This window comes from Ursus maritimus, unplaced genomic scaffold (genome assembly GCF_017311325.1).
Source record: "Ursus maritimus isolate PB19 unplaced genomic scaffold, ASM1731132v1 scaffold_22, whole genome shotgun sequence".
Lineage (NCBI taxonomy): Eukaryota > Metazoa > Chordata > Mammalia > Carnivora > Ursidae > Ursus > Ursus maritimus.
In genome coordinates this window covers 17,087,130-17,104,629 of record NW_024424675.1, presented here as the reverse complement: position 1 = coordinate 17,104,629, position 17,500 = coordinate 17,087,130, and the positions used below count along the sequence as shown (strand labels likewise).

General features: G+C 53.0%; 1 protein-coding gene across 1 annotated transcript; it reads right to left on the bottom strand.

Annotated features, from left to right (window-relative positions):
- Positions 1–305: 305 nt before the first annotated feature.
- LRRN4 (leucine rich repeat neuronal 4) lies at positions 306–10,121 on the bottom strand. The gene is made up of 4 exons (XM_040638657.1): positions 9,470–10,121; positions 8,120–8,324; positions 4,740–4,877; positions 306–3,254 (listed from the first exon to the last, which is right to left on the bottom strand). Exons 1-4 carry the CDS (start codon positions 10,119–10,121, stop codon positions 2,015–2,017), a joined length of 2,235 nt encoding a protein of 744 aa, XP_040494591.1. The 3' UTR covers positions 306–2,014.
- Between the last annotated feature and the right edge of the window lie 7,379 nt (positions 10,122–17,500).

Here is a 17,500-nt window from a genome sequence, read left to right as displayed (position 1 = left end):
AAGATAATGTTCAAGTTCTAGGCCCTGGTACCTGTGAAGGTGACCTTATTTAGAAATGGGATCTTTGCAGATGTAATCATGTTAGGATGAAGTCCTACTGGATTTGTGCGGGCCTTAATTAATGCCTAGTGTCCTTATAAGAGGGAAGTTTGACTTCTGGGTATATACTGGAAGGAAATGAAATCATCTTGAAGAAGAGATCTGCACCCCTATGTTCACTGCAGCATTATTTACAATAGCCAAGACCTAGAAACAACCTAAATGTCAATGGATGGGTGGATAAAATGTGGTATAAATATATAGAGACAGTAATATTTATTATTCAACCATAAGAATGGAAATCCTGCCATTTGCAACAATATGGATGGAACTTGAAGGCATTATACCAAGTGAGATAAGGCAGAGAAGGACAAAGTCTGTATGATTCCATTTCTATGTAGAATCTGAAAACAAACAAAAAAACCCAACTCGTAGGAACAGCAGTAGTTTGGTGGTTCTTGGCGGCGGGGGGGTGAGGAGGGACAATGGGTGAATGTGGTCAAACGGTACAAACTTCCAGTTATGAGTACGTTCTGGAGATCTAACGATCCCCAGAGGGCAGCACAATGATTATAGTTAATGTATACTTGAAAGTTGCTTAGAAAGTAGGTCTTAAAAGATCTTAGCACACACAAAAAGGTAACTATGTGAGGTGAAGGTAACCTTTTCATAATCGTTTCCCAATATATATGTGTATCAGATTATTACATTGTACACTGTAAACTTACACAAAGTTATATGCCAATTATATCTCTGTAAAGATGGGGGAGAAATATTTTTTTAAAAGGGAAATTTGGACACAGAGAATGCCATAAGACAATGGAGGCATCGATTGGATTTATCTGCAAGCCAAGGAGCACCCAGGACTGCCAGCCACCAGGGCAGGCATGAAACAATTCTCAAGAGTCTTCAGAAGAAACCACTCCTGCTGATACCTTGGTTGTGGTTTTCTGGCCTGAACTGTAAGAATAGATTTCCGTTGTTTTCAGCCACCCAGTTTGTAGTAATTGTTACAGTAGTCACAGAAAAGTGAAATAAATACTAATGTAGAAAATGTAAATCTAGAAATATGACCCACATTGTAATTTTATAAAATCACTTGTTTAAAGTTGGCATACAAGTGAAAAGGGGTGTCTGCAGGCATAGTCCACACTCAGATACAAATCATGAGGGCACTGTTTGATGCAATGGAGAGCAAAGTGCTCTGGCCTCTAGCTAGAGCCTTGAGGTTCTCTTTTGTTCATCTCTTTTTTAAAAAGACCAAATCCTGAAAGTGACCTTATTATGCTTTCTTAGGAAAAGGAGTTCATAGTTTCTTTGACCACCTAGACTATGGAGAAGTGCAGTAAACAATGACTTTAAAAAGGACAGCTTATCCTTGTGTTTCACAGATGTTCCCAGAAGACTGCAGTTTTAACTACCAAGCTAGAAGGCACATTTTTTGCCAATAAAAGCAATCAACCCGGAGAGCCTCAGGAAACAACCAGTAGCTCTCCCTTATCCCCAGTTCTCAGATTAAGAATCTGCTGGAACTGATTGCTTGAATACCACGTGCCTTAGCCAGAGCTTAACCACTAGGGAACCTCCCTGAATTGACCTGAGGATGTCACTTCCAATAAGGCAAAAGAGACTGACTTGTGTGAACTGTTTTATCTCTTCCTACTTTCACACCCAACCTATTCGACTGGACACCAAGGGGCACTGACTGCTGAAAAACCCAAGTCACACACAAGGATACCCCGCCGCAACGCAAGTGGTCTGGTGTGAACTATAACGTTTCCGGGAACGGAGAAGTAGAAGGCAGGGAAGGCAGTGGTTCCTCGGACCGAGGAACTGCGTGGCAAGTTCCCTTTGTGCCCGAACAATGCTGGCTTCACAGGAATTAGAGGCATTCTGAGCTGACGGGGTCACCTTCGACCCTCTGTATCTTCTTTTCTGCACAGGCGCCAGTTCGAGTGCGGGAGGGGGCGCTGAGCTAACTGAGGGTCTGGAGCTTCAGCGGGTAGTCGAAGGCGGGGTTTTTGTAGGCCACCAGGTGCGTGTCGTAGCGCTGCGGGCGCGGCGTCCGGCCCCGCCTGCACAGACACGCGGCGAGCAGCAGGGTGCTGACGAGCAGCAGGCCGCAGGCGGCGCACAGCCCCGCGAAGATGAGCACGAAGCTGGGCTTGGTGGTGAAGGCGGCGCACGCCCGCGTCCGGCCTGAGGCCGGCGGCTGGCTCAGGCCCGCGCGGTTGGCGGCCAGGACGCACACACGGTACGTGGTGCCGGGCCAGAGCCCGTACAGGGGGTGCTGCCGGGCGGTGGCATAGATGTCCGCCACCACCGTCACCGACTGGTTCCCCGGCCGGCCCTCGGGAGAGTAGCGGATCTCGTAGCCGCGCACCACCGAGTTGGGGGCGCACCAGCGGACGAGGGCCGACGTGTCGGTGGTCTCGGTCACCTCCTGCAGCCTGGGGGGGTCCGGGAGGGTGTCTTCCCCGCTGAGGCCGGGGCACCGGCACCGCGAGCGCCTCTGCAGCTCCGCGCACGGGGTCTGGAGGTGCTTGCAGGGCTGGTAATCACAGGGGACGTCCTGGGGAGGCGCTCCCACCTCCTCCTTCTGCCCCCCCTCCTCCTCACTGGAGTCGTCCAACAGCAAGATTGGAATCGCGCCCTCGGAAGGACTCGGGTGGGGCTCCTGCGGGGTGGCCTGTGTCGTGCAGTCGGGCCGGGGCGCCCGCACTGGGCTCCGGGGGGTAGGGGAGAGCTCAGGGTGTTTGCGGGCCGAGGCGGTGGAGGCGGCCGAGACGTGAGGCGCTCGCACCAGCCCGGCAGCGTGTTGTTCTTGGTGCTCCGTCCCCGCTGTGCTTGCAGCCCCGCGCAGAGCGCCGGAGCTGCTGGAATCCGCCGTGGAGACGGCCTTGGACGGGGCGGTCCCCACCTTGATGCCCCTGTGTGACCCTGAAGTCTGTGTGGCGGAATCCGCGGGGAGGGAGGGGGGCTTGGTGACACTCTGTCCAGCTTCCACAGGTGGAGTGGAGGCGGCCGTGCTCGGTGGGGTGCTGAGATCCTGTGTAGATGGTGTCTGGGTGAAGGGAACAGAGTCGGGCGAGCTGGAATCGAGGAGGGTGGTGTTTTGGTCCAAATGGCACACAGTGGGCAGCTGGGTCAGCGAAAGAGGGGCCGAGAAGGTGTCTTGGGATCCTGGAGCTGGTTCGCACACCGTGTCTGCTGCCCTAGAGGGGAAGCCAACCAATTAGAAGGTGTTTGAGTCCTCGGTGCAGACAATCCCTGTCATCAAACCCTGTCAACGTGTCTGCCAGGTACCACCTGCTACACACTCTCGGTCCCTCACTTCCCTGACCCTCAGGGCAACCTGTGGAGGAGGCTTCCCTCGTGGTTCCCATTGGGCAGAGAGAGAAACAGAAGCTCAGCAAGAGGAACGAACGGCCCAGGATAGCAAGTGGCAGAACCTAAACCCAGGGCAGGCATTGTGAATGGTGGTTCCGATTCTCCCAGTATAGTCTGCCATTTTGTTGTCACGGATCTGCTTCCTGGCTGAGTACTAGTAATAATACTCACACTAGCTAATATTTTCTGAGTCCTTGCCATATGCTAGTGACTACTGTTTGCACTTTACTGTATCAACTAATTTAATCTGTGTAACCTAATGAGGTAGCCAGAATTATCCCCATTTTACAGATGAGGCAGTACCGGCACAGAGAGGTTAAGTAATACAGCCCAAATCAACAGCAGTAAGTGTGAAGAGGCTGCACTCTCAACCTCTTCATTAATACTATAGTGAGACCCTTCACTGCAAAGGGCCTGGGTCCTTATCTTTGGAGGTAACATAAAGGGGATGGGGGGCAGACTGATCCCCACTTCACAGCTGGGTTTGGGTGGGACGTGAAAAAAAACGCACAGGATGGGGGGAGGTGTCTCCTAAAGTGAGCTAGAAGTGCTAGTGGAGCTGGTTTGAGGGTACTCACCACAGAGGTACCCCCAGCCAGCCCCTATTCTCTCCTGGTGGCCAGCCTGGGCATGGCTCTCCACTGTAAAAACAGCTCTTCTAGCCAACGGCCAACAGGAAGTCTTTGAAGGACTTCTTTTTCCCCTGTCCCACAACAGCTCTGTAAGCCCACTGGCCTTGGAATGAATGATGCAGAAGACCGGGTTGCATCTTGGGGACTCACTAGTGGGGCCCAGCAGTTAAGAGCCACCTCCACCATTTTGGAGGAAGATGGATCCTGCCTCCGCCACCCAACAGCTGCATGAACCTCAGCAAGCACCTCCTCTCTTTGGGCCCCAACCTGCTCGTCCGCAAAATGGAACAAAGATAAGACTGTCTTGGCGGAGACAATCCAGGTGTTCACTTAGCCCATTTTTTTTTTTCCTACTGGGCACAAAACTAGACCCCATTTCCCAGCCTCCCTGGTAGTAGGTATGGCCTGCTTGCTGACATCTGGCCAATGAGATGTGAGTGGTAGTGAGGAGCCACACCTCCTGGCTTGGCCCATTAAAACCGTGGTGTCTGTTCCTCCATGCTCTCTGCCACTCTGGCTGGCTGGAACCGAGAGCCTGGATTACTGGGGGACCCTGAGTGTGACGACATGGGGGATGGCCCCTTTGCCCAACACTGCCAACCTGCCCAAGATGAGCAAGCCATAAAGCTGTGAGAACTTCAGCCCACCTCTTGGTCATCTGCTTTGTAAATGTGTTACCTGCTTAGGACGATCCTCTCTGCATCCCTGAGGAGCCAGGACAAGTCACAGCTGCACAGGAGGGGGTTGCCGAAGAGGTTGATGGACAAGACCTGGGAAGAAGGCAGGCTCCACGGAGGGAAGGAACTCAAGTTGCAGCTGAAATGCAAAAAATGAAGTCAGGCTTTAAAAACCAAGTCAGAACTATTCCCAGAGAGCCATGGGGGTGTCCCTGCAAGACCATTCTATTAGCAGTTAGATGATACTACTTTGCACAAAACTCTTAAATGACCTAAGACTTCATTTTTTTGTCATCTGTAAAGTGGAGATACCAGCCCAACTCAGTCACTATCGCCCCTCATATCAAATGGAGCCAATACTCCCCTGTCCATTTGTTATATCAAAAAGAGTCTGGGATAATGAAACTGTTTATTAAGTGTACATCTCCACACAAAAGTAAGATGTTGTTATTATAGACCAGTCACAAGGAATGGCAGAAGTTGTTCATTCATGAGAACACTCTCGAGTATGTACTATTGCAGTTGAACTGTCGTTGATGGCATTCAACACCAGTCCTTTGGAAGATGCCTCGCTGAAGTGTATCAGTTAAGCTCTTGCTGAGTAGAAATTTCCCCAAAACTTAGTAGCTTATGACAACAAATATTTGTTCTTTCTCATGATTCTGTGGTTCTTGTGGTCCGGGCCAGACCGGGTGGGGCTGGAAGATCTAGGATGGCCTCCCATATGGGGAGCCTCAACTAGGTTTGCTGGGCCTCCCTCCACGTACTCCTCATCATTCAGGAGGCTAGCCCAGGCCAGTGCACGTGGTGGTGGAGGGGTAGGGTCCCCACCAGCCAGGAAGGGAGAACTCCAATCCTCAACTGCTTTCAAGCCTCTGCTTGCGTTGCTTTTGCTAATGTCCCACCTAAGCAAGTCACATGGCCAAGTCCAGGTTCAAGAGGTGGAGAACAGACTCCACTTCTTGATGAGAGGAGCTGCAAAGTCACATTGCAAAGGGGTGTGTCTACAAGGAAGGGAGGAATGACTGGGGCCATTTTGTTAAGGGTCTAGCACACCCAGCAATGGCGGGTCCCCTCCCAATGCACGGCTCTTTCTTCTCTGGAGTCTTACAGAGCATTTGGCCTCAACTTTCTCAACTCCTTGAGTCCCCTGGCCTCCTCACACATACTCAGTTATACTTGGTCTTGAGCGACAGGAGCTGCACTTTACCTTCAGGTTTCTTCTGACCGAAGGCTGGCTTTCCTCCACCTGCCTGGGAACCATCTGCCTTCCCAGCTGCTCTGTGGGGGATGCTCATGTGCCAGGTGAGGACGGACCCACTTCTCAGATCTGCTCTAACACTCTGGGGTGGTGGGGACCGGACAGTTGTCCCCTCTGGAAAACCAGATATATGTGTGTGCTATTTATACAGAAACTTAATGCACACATAGGAGTAAAGACATCTATGCATGCTTGCTTTCAGCAGCTTTCACGGAGCTAGAGTGGATATCTTAGAACGAGAGTTTACTTGGCACTCCAGCATGCCAAGGAAATACTTTTCTTTTTGCCTGAAGGGGGAGAGGGAAAGGACTATCACCTTCTTGAGCAGGTAACATTGCCCAGGGCTTTACCCTCATTATCTCACTGACATCATTATGACAATTCATTGACAGAATAACATTTCGCTCATTTTACATATAAGGAACATGAGTCCCTTCCTTATCCTGTGGCCCTTTCTGCCACCAGTGCACCTTGCGTGTGATAAAATCAAGTCGAATCACCACCTCCATGGAGGTACGGGAGGGCCTGGCTCACATCCTGGTGTGTTGCGTGTCTCTGCGTCTGAACTTACAGAGCCCTAGTGTGAAAGAAGTTTCACTTGCTGTCCGAAATAACCTCTTTTCACTTCTTCGCTGAGCCACTGCCCTTCCCTCCTGCATATCGGAGGGGGCCATGGAGGGCTTTGGGCACCCTGGTTGGCAGCAGCCAGAAAGGTGCCCATCCCCTCACCAGTGGGGGCTGGCCGTGCCAGGGCAGCTGAACATGAGTCGGTATTTAGCACAGCCTCCCAGGGGAGACTGTGGGTGAGCTAAGGAGAGCAAGAGTCGGCCTGGCTGAGAAGGGGGAGAGAGCGTCCAGCAGGGCAGATGGAGACGCTTGAGAGCACCAAGAAAGCAAGTGGCTGGTTCCTTCCCCCCACCAGCTGGAGCACAGGTGGTACGGGCCCGGGGGCGGGTGGCTAGGATGAGCCAGAAGGGATTAAACCTTCTCCTTCAGGCCCCAGAAGGCACTACAAGGTTTTCATTTGGCAGGGGACTCAATCAGATTATGACTTTGACCTCTTGGCTGAATGTGGTGACTGGATCGCAAGTGTTCCCAACCTGGGGTCCACAGAGACAGGGTGTGTGACCGGGGATGGGGTCAGGATTTGAGCAGGGGCAGTGTGGCTCCGCACCTGATACCTTACATACAAGTCTGAAGCTCAGAAGAGGAGTCTGAGCCGGAGAGAATGCTATCCCTCTCACCAACATCACCACCACCACCACCATCATCACGATTGCCATCACTGTCGCCAGTTCACCATCACTACCAACATCATCATCCCCATCGCCTTCACAGCCATCACATCGTCTTCACCGATGGTACAGCACACACCACGTGCCACGCACTGAGCCAAGTGCTCTGCACGTTCTGTTTCCTTTTCTCCCATGACAAACCCCAGAGTGAACGCTCTGGTTGTGGCTGGAGCTAGCAGAGAAATGAGAGGAGTGGCTACTTTGAAAGTGTTGATGGGGCAAAGGTGCTTCCCGGGGCCCAGATGTGGGCCCCCAGGAAAGGAGGTGGCCTGGGGTCATCTTCAAAGGGATGCTGGCCTTCCTGTGGAAGTCAGGACAGGAACTGCTCTTGATGAGGACAGTGGATACAATGACACTTTGGACAACCAGGCCTGAAAGGACCGACCCTGGGTCCCAACTACCCTCTCACCTTTCCTCCCTAGACCATTCAAACTTCGGAAGGGCTGAACTGCATAAATCCCTGGGGTGGGTTGGAGGGAAGCAGATGGACCCAGAAATGGAGAAGAACCTGATGCCTCATCCCCTCTTCTTACTGCAAGTTTCTCAGCCTGGGCTTAAAGGAAACTTTATACGCATGAGAGTTTGGAGTTTTACTATTACTCTGGACAAACCGAGTTGCATGCTTATTAGGCTAATGGACTTTCTGGTCCCAACTAAGATATCAGCCAAAGGATGAGGAGGAACAGAAGTGCAGAGAGGATGCGAAGGAGCAGAAAGAGAGGAATTAAGGTCTGGTTAGTGCTGCAAAATGGTTACAGGTGTTCAACTTAGTGTAATGGGCAGAAATCAGTTATGGGATTCACATGTGTCTTAGAAAACACTTACTTCTGGAGGAGAAGGACCTGTAGGTGAGGAGTGGCTTGGAAGATGTGTGTGTGGACAGAGGTAAGTGCTGAGGAGTCTTGACAATCCAGCTGCTGCAGGTTGGGGGTCATCTTGAAAATGTCCCCCTCCAGGATTCTCAGCCTGGGCATCTTCCTCAGGTAGAGTGCTGTGAGCTTCGGCAGGTCTCTGATCCACCCCGACTGCACTGAAAGACAGAGGGGAAACTGCCCACTACCCAGCAAGGCACAAACCCGAGAGGCCAGCACAGCATCACGGAAAGAATGAGAGGGACAAGGTGAGCATAAAGGTCATTGCTGAGCGTGGGCACTCAGCAGCTTTGGGAATCTCGGAAGCATAGACCATTTCAGCTGGAAGAGCCCTCAGAGACCCACTGGTCTTTCCTTCCTTTCCTTCCAGCCCTGGGGCAGCCAAAGTCAGAGAGGAGAAGGACAGGCCCAGGGCCACACAGCTGGGAAGGGATAGAGCGGGGATTTGAACCCAGGACACTGTCTCCAAGGCCACTGTTGCCCACCTTCTTGTTAAACTCCACAGGGCAATACCCCAGACTTCACTCTGATGGCTACCAGAAGTGGAGACATTTTTGAGAGAGGCAAGGATGGAGGAGAGGAGGAGCAAGGCTGGGTGAGGCCCAGAAACCTAATTTTGTGGCTCTCCGGACAAATGGAGAATGTGCCACTTTCACTGTTTTCCATTCTCGCTTTTTTTTTTTTTTTCCTGTCTGCGGTGGAACAGGTGATTATAGGCATATATAGTGTTTTTTAAAAAATAAAACCAACCTTGTGAATCAGTCAAAACATGTCAAGTACATGTCTTGTTTGAAGATTCAACGTTCACAGAAACAATTTGAGCCAAACCAAGTAGAAAAATCAATGAATTCATCGGTGGTGTATTTGGTGCGAAATTCATTCATTAATCAGCCCCAAAGCGATGCCCCCACTTCCCCATTCTATAAGCACTTGCCAGCTCTGCTGGGTAGCAGAACAGAGTGGCTAAGGTTGGGCTCTGGGCCCCGAGGGCCTGGGTTCAGATTTGCAGCCACCCCTTAATGAGCTGGGAGACCGCGGGCCAGACATTCACCTGTGGGTGCCTTGGCTCCCTCCTAAGTAAAGCAGAGCTGCGTAATAACAGTCCCCACCTCTTGCGCCTCCAGGAGTTAACCCCAATGTGGCCCTTCGGACCCGGGCCCCCTGGGCTCTGGAAATGGAAGGTGGGGTTATTTTCGAGGCGCAAGCTAGGCGCCCGGGTCGCCGCCCCGGAGGAAGTTCACGGCCCCGCCCCGGGAGCGCCGGTCCAGCCCGGCTCCGAACTGCCCGCGAGGCCCGGACTCACCCCGCTCCAGGAACGTGCCGCTGAGGTCCAGGACCTCGAGCGCGCCGCCCGCTCCCGCGAAGGCCGCGTCGGCGATGCCCGCGCCGGGGTCGCGGCCCAGCGCCGTGCCGGAGAGGTTGAGGAGGCGCAGCGCGGGGAGGCAGGCGAAGGCCCGGGGCTGCAGCGCCCGCAGCGGGTTCCCGGCGAGCGCGAGCGAGCGGAGGCCGGGCAGCGCGGGCCCGGCGCACGGCGGCAGCGCGGCCAGCAGGTTGTGGCTGAGGTCCAGCGTGTGCAGCGCGGCCGGCCCGCCGGGGCCCCAGCGCAGCGCGGCGATGCGGTTGTGGCGCAGCGTCAGCACCTGCAGCTGCGCCAGGGGCGCGAGCTCGGCGGCGCTCAGGGCGCGCAGCAGGTTGTGGCTGCAGTCCAGGCTGCGCAGCGCGGGCGGCAGGCAGCCGGGCAGGCGCTCCAGGCTGCGGTTCGCGAGGCTCAAGGTCGAGGCTCCCGCGGCGGGCAGCCCCTCGCAGGGCGAGCCCGTGGCATTGCCGGTGCCGCTCTCCCAGGGGTCCTGCCGAGTCAGCCGGAAAAGAGGCCCCCTCTCCTGGTGGGGCCTTGCCCAGCCGGGGCGCAGCGCGGTGGGCAGCAGCAGGGGCAGCGGCAGCAGAACCCACCACATGGTGCGTGGCTGGGGAGAGAACAGCGGGACAGCCCCTTCAGTCCGCAGCAACCCTGGAACGAAGGGGCAAATGTGAGAAGCACAGACCCTAGATGTTTCCTGAAGGGCGGGGTGGGGGTGGGGGGGACGTTCCTGTGGCACCTCCTGCCGTTCCTGCCCCCAGCCATGCCTTTCCCTCTAGTTCACTTGCGGATTAGCATCCACAGGTGGCTTCTTGCAGAAGGCGTCCCTCATCTGTCCCCTCCAGCCTGAACCTCCAAGTAACCTCCTCCCTTGTCCCCACTGCATGAGCTTCTGGAGGGAAGAGACTGTGTCCTTTATTGCTGTAAACTTTCCCCAGGTGCACAGACGCGGCTCCAGAAACGTCTATTAATAATGAGCCAGTGAATGACCTCAGGCAGGAGAAGCTCTGCTGGAATAGAAACATGGGGCTTCCGGAAGATTCTGTCAATTCCAACAAAACTCAGTTGCCTCAGTTTTTCCCCTTAGACCTGCCCAGCCACAGGTGAGTCCGATTTGCATTTGACCTGGTTTGCAGGTCATATTTTAAAATGAGTTCTGAGGGCTGAACTTTCTCTTCAGAGGGCTTTCTTGAGAGGGCCCTCAGGGTTGCCTTTTGGGAAGAAAAGAGCCCCCAGAAAGCTGTGAGACTTGGAAACCTGGAATCCAGCGTTTCCTGGTCACAGGCTGGTTCCAACAAAAGGCAGGGCCCCTGAGGTCAGCCCGGCCCTGGAGGGGTGGCCGAAGGCTCTAGGTATGGAGTTTCTAGAGTCCCCAGAATTTCTTAGGGCAGCTGGGAGATCAGGTAGGGGTAGATCACAAAGCCATGGGCTAGTTTGGGAGCTGCAAAGCTACTTCCAACCAGGCCTGGCCTCGAGGTCACTGCTTCCTGTGGGCCCCATCTCTGCAGGTGTGTATTCCTCTACCCCACTGTCTCTGCTGACCACCAGGTTTCTGAGCAAGCACCCAGGCTCCAGGGGAAGGGCTTCTCTCCTGCTAGTTGGGGGTCAAGGCAATGAGAAGGATCCTGGAAACTGAGGCCAGGAGTCCAGGCGTCTGGCAGTATGTCATACTCACCCTAAGCTGTCCTTTTGGAGTGTGGCAACCCCTGGATGGGCCTTTACAGTCCACTATCTTATAGGTTCCAGAGCTCCGTGATTTAGCCGCTCAACTCTGAATTCCAGAGGGAGGCCTGTTTCCTAGGTATCCCTGCTCCTGGCCCCACCCACCGAGAGGGCCTGAGATACTCCAGTCCCTGCAGCCCCTCCTTCCCCACCAAGACTTTGTGGTCCTTAGCCAACACTCTCACTGCCTGTTTCCTTCCTCCCCTGCTCTGGGACTGGGCCTAGGCCTGCCTCTTTCTAGGCCTGGCACCTCCATCCCGCCCTCCCCCGTCTTTACCTCTCCCTGCACTGCCTTTCCAGGGCCTGACAAAGGGAGGGAGTCAGCTCTCCCTGGCCAAGGAGAGTCCTGAGGGCTAATGGGTGCAGTGAGGGAGAGGCGGCACTGTCACGTCCCAGGAATCTGATCCTCCTGCTGGGTGGTTCCCACTTCCTGGGATGGTTGAAGGCTGCATGATGAGCTGGTATGAGGAGGAAGCCCCCTTTCCCAAAGGAGGAAAGCACTCCAGTCCAGAGGAAAGCTTGCAGAGTTTTAGAGGAAAAAGTGGCGGGAGAGTGGTTCCGCAGAAGAGTCTGGGAGCAGGGGCAGGCTCAAAGTGTCAGGAGTTAGTTGGACAGATAGGTAGTCAGGGCCAGGGTCATCAACAAGAAAATATGGAGTCAGGACAGCTAAAAGAAAACAGCATTAACATTCCATTTTGCAGCCTTTGCAGAAATGACTTCTGTCCTAAAATAAGACAATCACAAGGCATTTGTCCCTGTCACGGGCAAGCGACAATTAAGACATAAGCCCCCAGATGTCAGCAAAAAAAACCCATCAGCAGGTGAGCATGAACCAATAGGTAGACAGGTACGTGACCAAAGCCCCGATTGGCACAACTCAGCGCACCCTGATTGCTTAGGATAGTTCCACAAAACAGCTCATAAAAACCCCTCACCTTAGAAACACTGAAGGCAACCTGCTTGGGCCCTCCTCCCTCTCTGGGAGCTTTATATCACTCAATAAGCTTTGCTTTGCTGCCCACCACTCTGCATCTGGTCTACCCCTGCATTCTTCGAAGCGGCCTGACCAAGAACCGTAGGCAGAGAAATCCTGCAACAAAACCAGATCCAGGCGTTCCCAGGAATGATTAGATTGGTTTCTCTGGGACCCAGTTTGGTGACAGTGTGGCTATGTGTCTCTCTGTTTATCTTGTGAAGATAAAGAGGGCGGAAATGCAGAAAGAACATTGCTGCCCCATGGCTGGGGCTATTGATGCCGCCTACCAAGAGCCCAGGTCTCCCCGAAGCTGCACTGATGTTAAATGTGCTTTGTTTAGCACAGACAGAGCCCTCCTCCCCCAGAGTTCCAAGACGGGTCGTTTTGTCTGAGAGCCTTTGATCTGCATCTCCCACCCCCATCGCCTTCCCGCCACTGCCAGGGGTTAATCGTCCCCAGCATTGTGTATACAGACAAGGACCAGAACTTCGTGGATCTTTCCTCCTGTCAGTCCTTATCTGAGCAGCCCTGAGGAACCCCAGGACACCTCGTAACTGGCATGTTGTGTTAATTGGATAATTGCAAGTCCCACTGGGATCTTCTTTGAGGCCTTCTCTACCCAAAGCCTCAAAATAACAGTCTAAGTGCCGGCCTGGGACCTTGCTGCTCAGCATTCCTTCATCTGCCCCGGGTGGGGGCAGGGAGAGGCGTGTTCTGTACAGCCCTGTCTGGGGCAATGCAGTCACTGTCCAGAAAGCCCAGGGCCCAGGCCCCAGAGCCCCTTCCTGCCAACCTCCTCTTAGAGTTAATCCAGCCAGGTCTACCCTCTAGGCCAGCAGGGGTTTGGGGAGTACAGGCGGGGCTCTCAGATGAGAGGGGTCAAATCTGAAACAGAGCCCTGAAGAGGAAGGAAGCTGGCCCCCCAGGGAAGCCTATAAAGAGGATCCCAGGGAGCAATGTTGGGTGCTCGTCTGCACACCAGTGGGGCAAGGGGGCTGAGAAACCCCACTGAGGTCATTTCCCTGCACTTGCCCAGAGCCCCAGGCCTTCTGAGCCGACGTCTTGTCCCTGCGGCTTGCTGGCTAGCTCACCAGTGGTGGCCAAGGCCTGGCCTGGGCAGGATGACCCGATGGCTGAGCTCAGCCATCTGGTTTGCTCTTGTCATAGCCAACCCAAGCAGACACACCCTTGGTGGGCTGCCCAGTTGGGCTTTTGAGTTGGGGAGGCTGGTGGTAGACCTTCAAGGCAGAGCTTGCTTACTGGTTTTGCCCAGGTGGCTGGTTGGCTTTGCCCCAGTGGGGACACTCAGCTTGTCGGCACTGCCACCTTTTTAAAATCGGATGTCTACTATAGTCAGAGCCTAACGCCATATGCATGTACTATTATTCCCATTGTACAGAGAGGGAAACTGAGGTTCACAGGGGCTGCCTAGGTTCTGGAGCACACAACTAGCTAGTCTGTCTGGCTTAACCATGCCTTCTACTGCCTCCCACAGGCCTCAGCATTTGACCATGTAATACTCCCTATAAGCACAAGAGAACATTTTCCAAATATTTAGATAGACCCAAATCATGCAAGCAGCCGGGACGGTTGGGAAATTTCTTTTCATAGTTGAGCAGCTCATTTTCAGAAGGAACAGAGCCAACTTCTTGCACCCCTGATGCCCAGGACAGAGGCAGACACCTGGGCAGGGACACTGGGCTCCTCTCAGGAAGCCCCTGGCCTTTTTCTTCAACCTCTTCTCTTCCAGCACCTCTGGGAGGTCAGGAAAAGGTAACCGAAGTGTTTGTCCCCTCTGGACAAGGGTGCTAAGGCCCCACAACAAAGCCCTGCGACCAACCACTTTGCCATGCCACGCCAAATGCCACGCCATGTCCTGTTCTCTATCACTTTACCCAGATGGTTCCCTCTGCCGAGATGCTCTCTGCCTTGACCATCTGACTCTCCATTTAAACTCACTCTTCCACACCTTAAGAGTTGACCTTGAGGGACGCCTGGGTGGCTCAGCCAGTTAAATGTCTGCCTTTGGCTCAGGTCATGATCCCAGGGTCCTGGGATCGAGCCCCACATGGGGCTCTCTGCTCAGCAGGGAGCCTGCTTCTCCCTCTCCCTCAGCCTGCCGCTCCCCCTGCTTGTGCTCTCTCTCTATCAAATAAATAAATAAATACAATCTTAAGAAAAAAAGAAAAGAGCTGACCTTGAGATAAGGGCTTGGGTGCAGGTAGTTTGGGAGGCGCCCCTGAGGAACACAGAGAGGGGGGAGGAAGTGAGACAGGGAAGGGGAGGCACTGCGGCTGTGTTAATGAGCGGGACCCCCTGAGAGACTGTGTGAAGCACACCTCAGGATGAAGTGGTGAGGAATTGGGGGTATTTACCCACTGGCTTCTGCTTCTTGTTGACTTGAGGCTTCGTCTTGTGGCTTTAACTCCCTGACACTCCTGGCTTGTCCTGAGCATGGATTGAGCAGCTCTGATATGAGTGGGCATCGACAGCATCAGCAACCCTTCAAGATTTTGCCCAGGCAGGCCCTCCCTTGGTGTTCTCTCCCAGGTGCCCCAGGCTAACCGCCATCAGGTGGTTTGGCAAGGCTTCTCCTTAATACGTGCATTAAACTTCCTGAGAATGGGGCCACGTTGTTATTCTCAGTAGCCCTGGGGCCCGGGAGTGAATGTGGCACTCGGGAGAAACGTTCAACAAATGAGTGGGAAGAGTACTCAGCAAGTCACAATGTCCTCTGCAGTGCCCGGGAGTGGATGGGGCAGGACTCAAAACGGTAAACATCGAATTCCCAGGCCCCCCAGCATCTCAGCATCGAAAGAGCTCAGGGGAGGGTGGACAGGGGGTATGGGGGGTGCGGGTGGGGGTGGACGTGGAAGGAGAGAATTGAGTCACAAAGAAATTTCCAGCCCCGATTCCCAACACTCTCATGGATTTGGGGAGGAAAGATGTCATGGAAGTAGATCACAAGGTCAGAGTGTTAGTAAAACCAAAGCCTGCAGGGAAAAAAAAAAAAGAGCCAGCAATTAATTATACGCTTGGCCACACTTGTTTTCTGGACTTAGAGCAAAATCCAACTTGTGGATTCTTGGCCTTAAAAGCGCCTCTACAACCTGTCTGGTTCCACCCTTCCCTGCCCACTTTCGAGGGAGAAAACTGGGCCCTAGGGAGGGAAATTGGCTTGTCCAAGGTCACAGGGGTGAATCCCAGTAATCCAGTGAGAAGGAAGGGTGACCTGATTCTAGTTATTCTATTCTGGGCTCTGGGCTCATTTGCATAGTGGACCAGTCTCACCTGCCCTGGCATCAGCATTGTAGGTCTTTCCCCACAGGTATGGCTAAGTGAACACACCTGATGAGCATCAGGTCCCTGGGCAGAGTTTCTGGGGGTTCTGGCTTCTGATCCCCCATCCTATCCCCAGAACTCCAGAAATAAATACCCCTAATATAGGTTGCCCCTGAGATCCAGAATTAGTGCTTCCCCAGGGGTCCTGTCCAGCCCTATTCACAGTTGCAACAGCCTGGGATGGGCCGAGGGGGGCTGGCCCGGGCGGCAGGTGACTGTTCAGCCGGCTGCCCTTGCCCTGCTTTCCAGATGCCAGACAGCTCTGCTGAGGGTTCTTCCCCTAAGTGCTGGAGCCGGAATGTACAAGCCGGAGGCTGCATTCTTCTCTGACAGCTGAGATAAGCTGGAGAAATGGGAGGGGGGTTGAGGGAGGAGTCGGTACCAGGTTGTCAAGTCTCCGGGCAGCCAGCTGTCAGGGAATGGAATGCGGAGAAGAGGCCTTCAGGTGGTGGGGACCAAGATGTCTGAGTGGACTGCGCGGACGTGGCCGACCTGCCTGTGAGGAAGTGATCTTCAGGGAATGAAATAGTCATGGGTTGAGACTCGTGTTATTTTCCTATTGAGGCATCCTTCAGTAGCAGTTAAGTTTTCAGCATCACGATTTGTAGAATGCTTAGAATTTTAAAAAAATACCGTGTGAGATTCTGTGAAAATCTATGATGGGTAAGATTCAAATTGAAGTGAGAGGTCAGACTTTAATCTGCCACTTTGTTTGGCGTGTAGGAAGTGGGACAAGACAGGACGTGGGCTTTTTTATAAAGCACATTCTGGAACTTACTACAACGTGAGGCAGCACATGAGTGGAAAGGTCCTGAAACGGGGACAAGATATTGGGTTGGCATTTTAATGCTGCGACGTTTTAAATTGGGTGCAATATCTGTATTCTTAAGCTTCTATCTCCTATTTTTCATCTATAAAGTCAACAAAGTGGTTGAGCACACACATCCTTCATCTGCGCATGCCCCAGGTGCTCAGTATATGACATGGGGACTCAGAGATGGACAAGACCTGGACCATGCCCTTCATGCAGTTCCCAGTCTAGAAGGGGTGGAAGACAGAGAACAGTCACCAACAGTGTGAGCGTGCTATCTTGTCACAGGAGGCTGAAATGCAAAGCTCTGTTAGGCCAGGGCAGGTGTCTAGCTTGTTCTCTGCTGAATCTCAGCGTCTGGCAGTCCCTGCCTACGTGTGTTTTTAAGAAATACTTGCTGAGTGAATGAGTGTTCCTGAACTGTGTCCACCCCTTCTTTGGTGTCTGATCCGTTATATTTCCTTATTCGGGATTTTCCACAGAGCAGTGGTGGTTTGCCTGTATATTTATTTCGATTTTTAGTATGTTAAAGAAAATCCTTCCCAAAGCAAAAGCATGCAAGTTGCACAAACAAGACAGTGATTTAGAATCTTCGAGAGCTTGGATGTTGTTTATTTCCCGTTGCCGCAGTGACTTGCACACACAGGAAGACTTTGTTGAAAGGAAAGACACATGCTATCCAGTAAGCATATGAGTGTGTGCTACTTACACGGAAATGCAAATTCAAGCCCCCATGACACACAACTCTGCACCCACCAGAAGGGTCAGATATAAAAAGACTGACAGTAATAAGTTTTGGGAAGGATGTGGAGCACTGGAACCCTTATACACTGCTGGTGGGAGTGTCAAATGGTACAACTACTTTGGAAACTGGCAGCTTCGATGACTGCTAAGCATACATCTACGTAAGGACCCAGCAGATGTGCTCCTTATACTCAAGGAAAATGAGCATGTATTGCCTCCAAAAGAATATTTGTAACAACTTTATTCATGGAAGCCCCAAACTGAAGATCCCCCAAAAGGCTATACATAGGAAAATGAGTGCATAATCACGGTACAGTAGGGTATAGTCATACAGTGGGCTACTACACAGTCACAGAACAACAGTAACCCAGATGAGACTCAC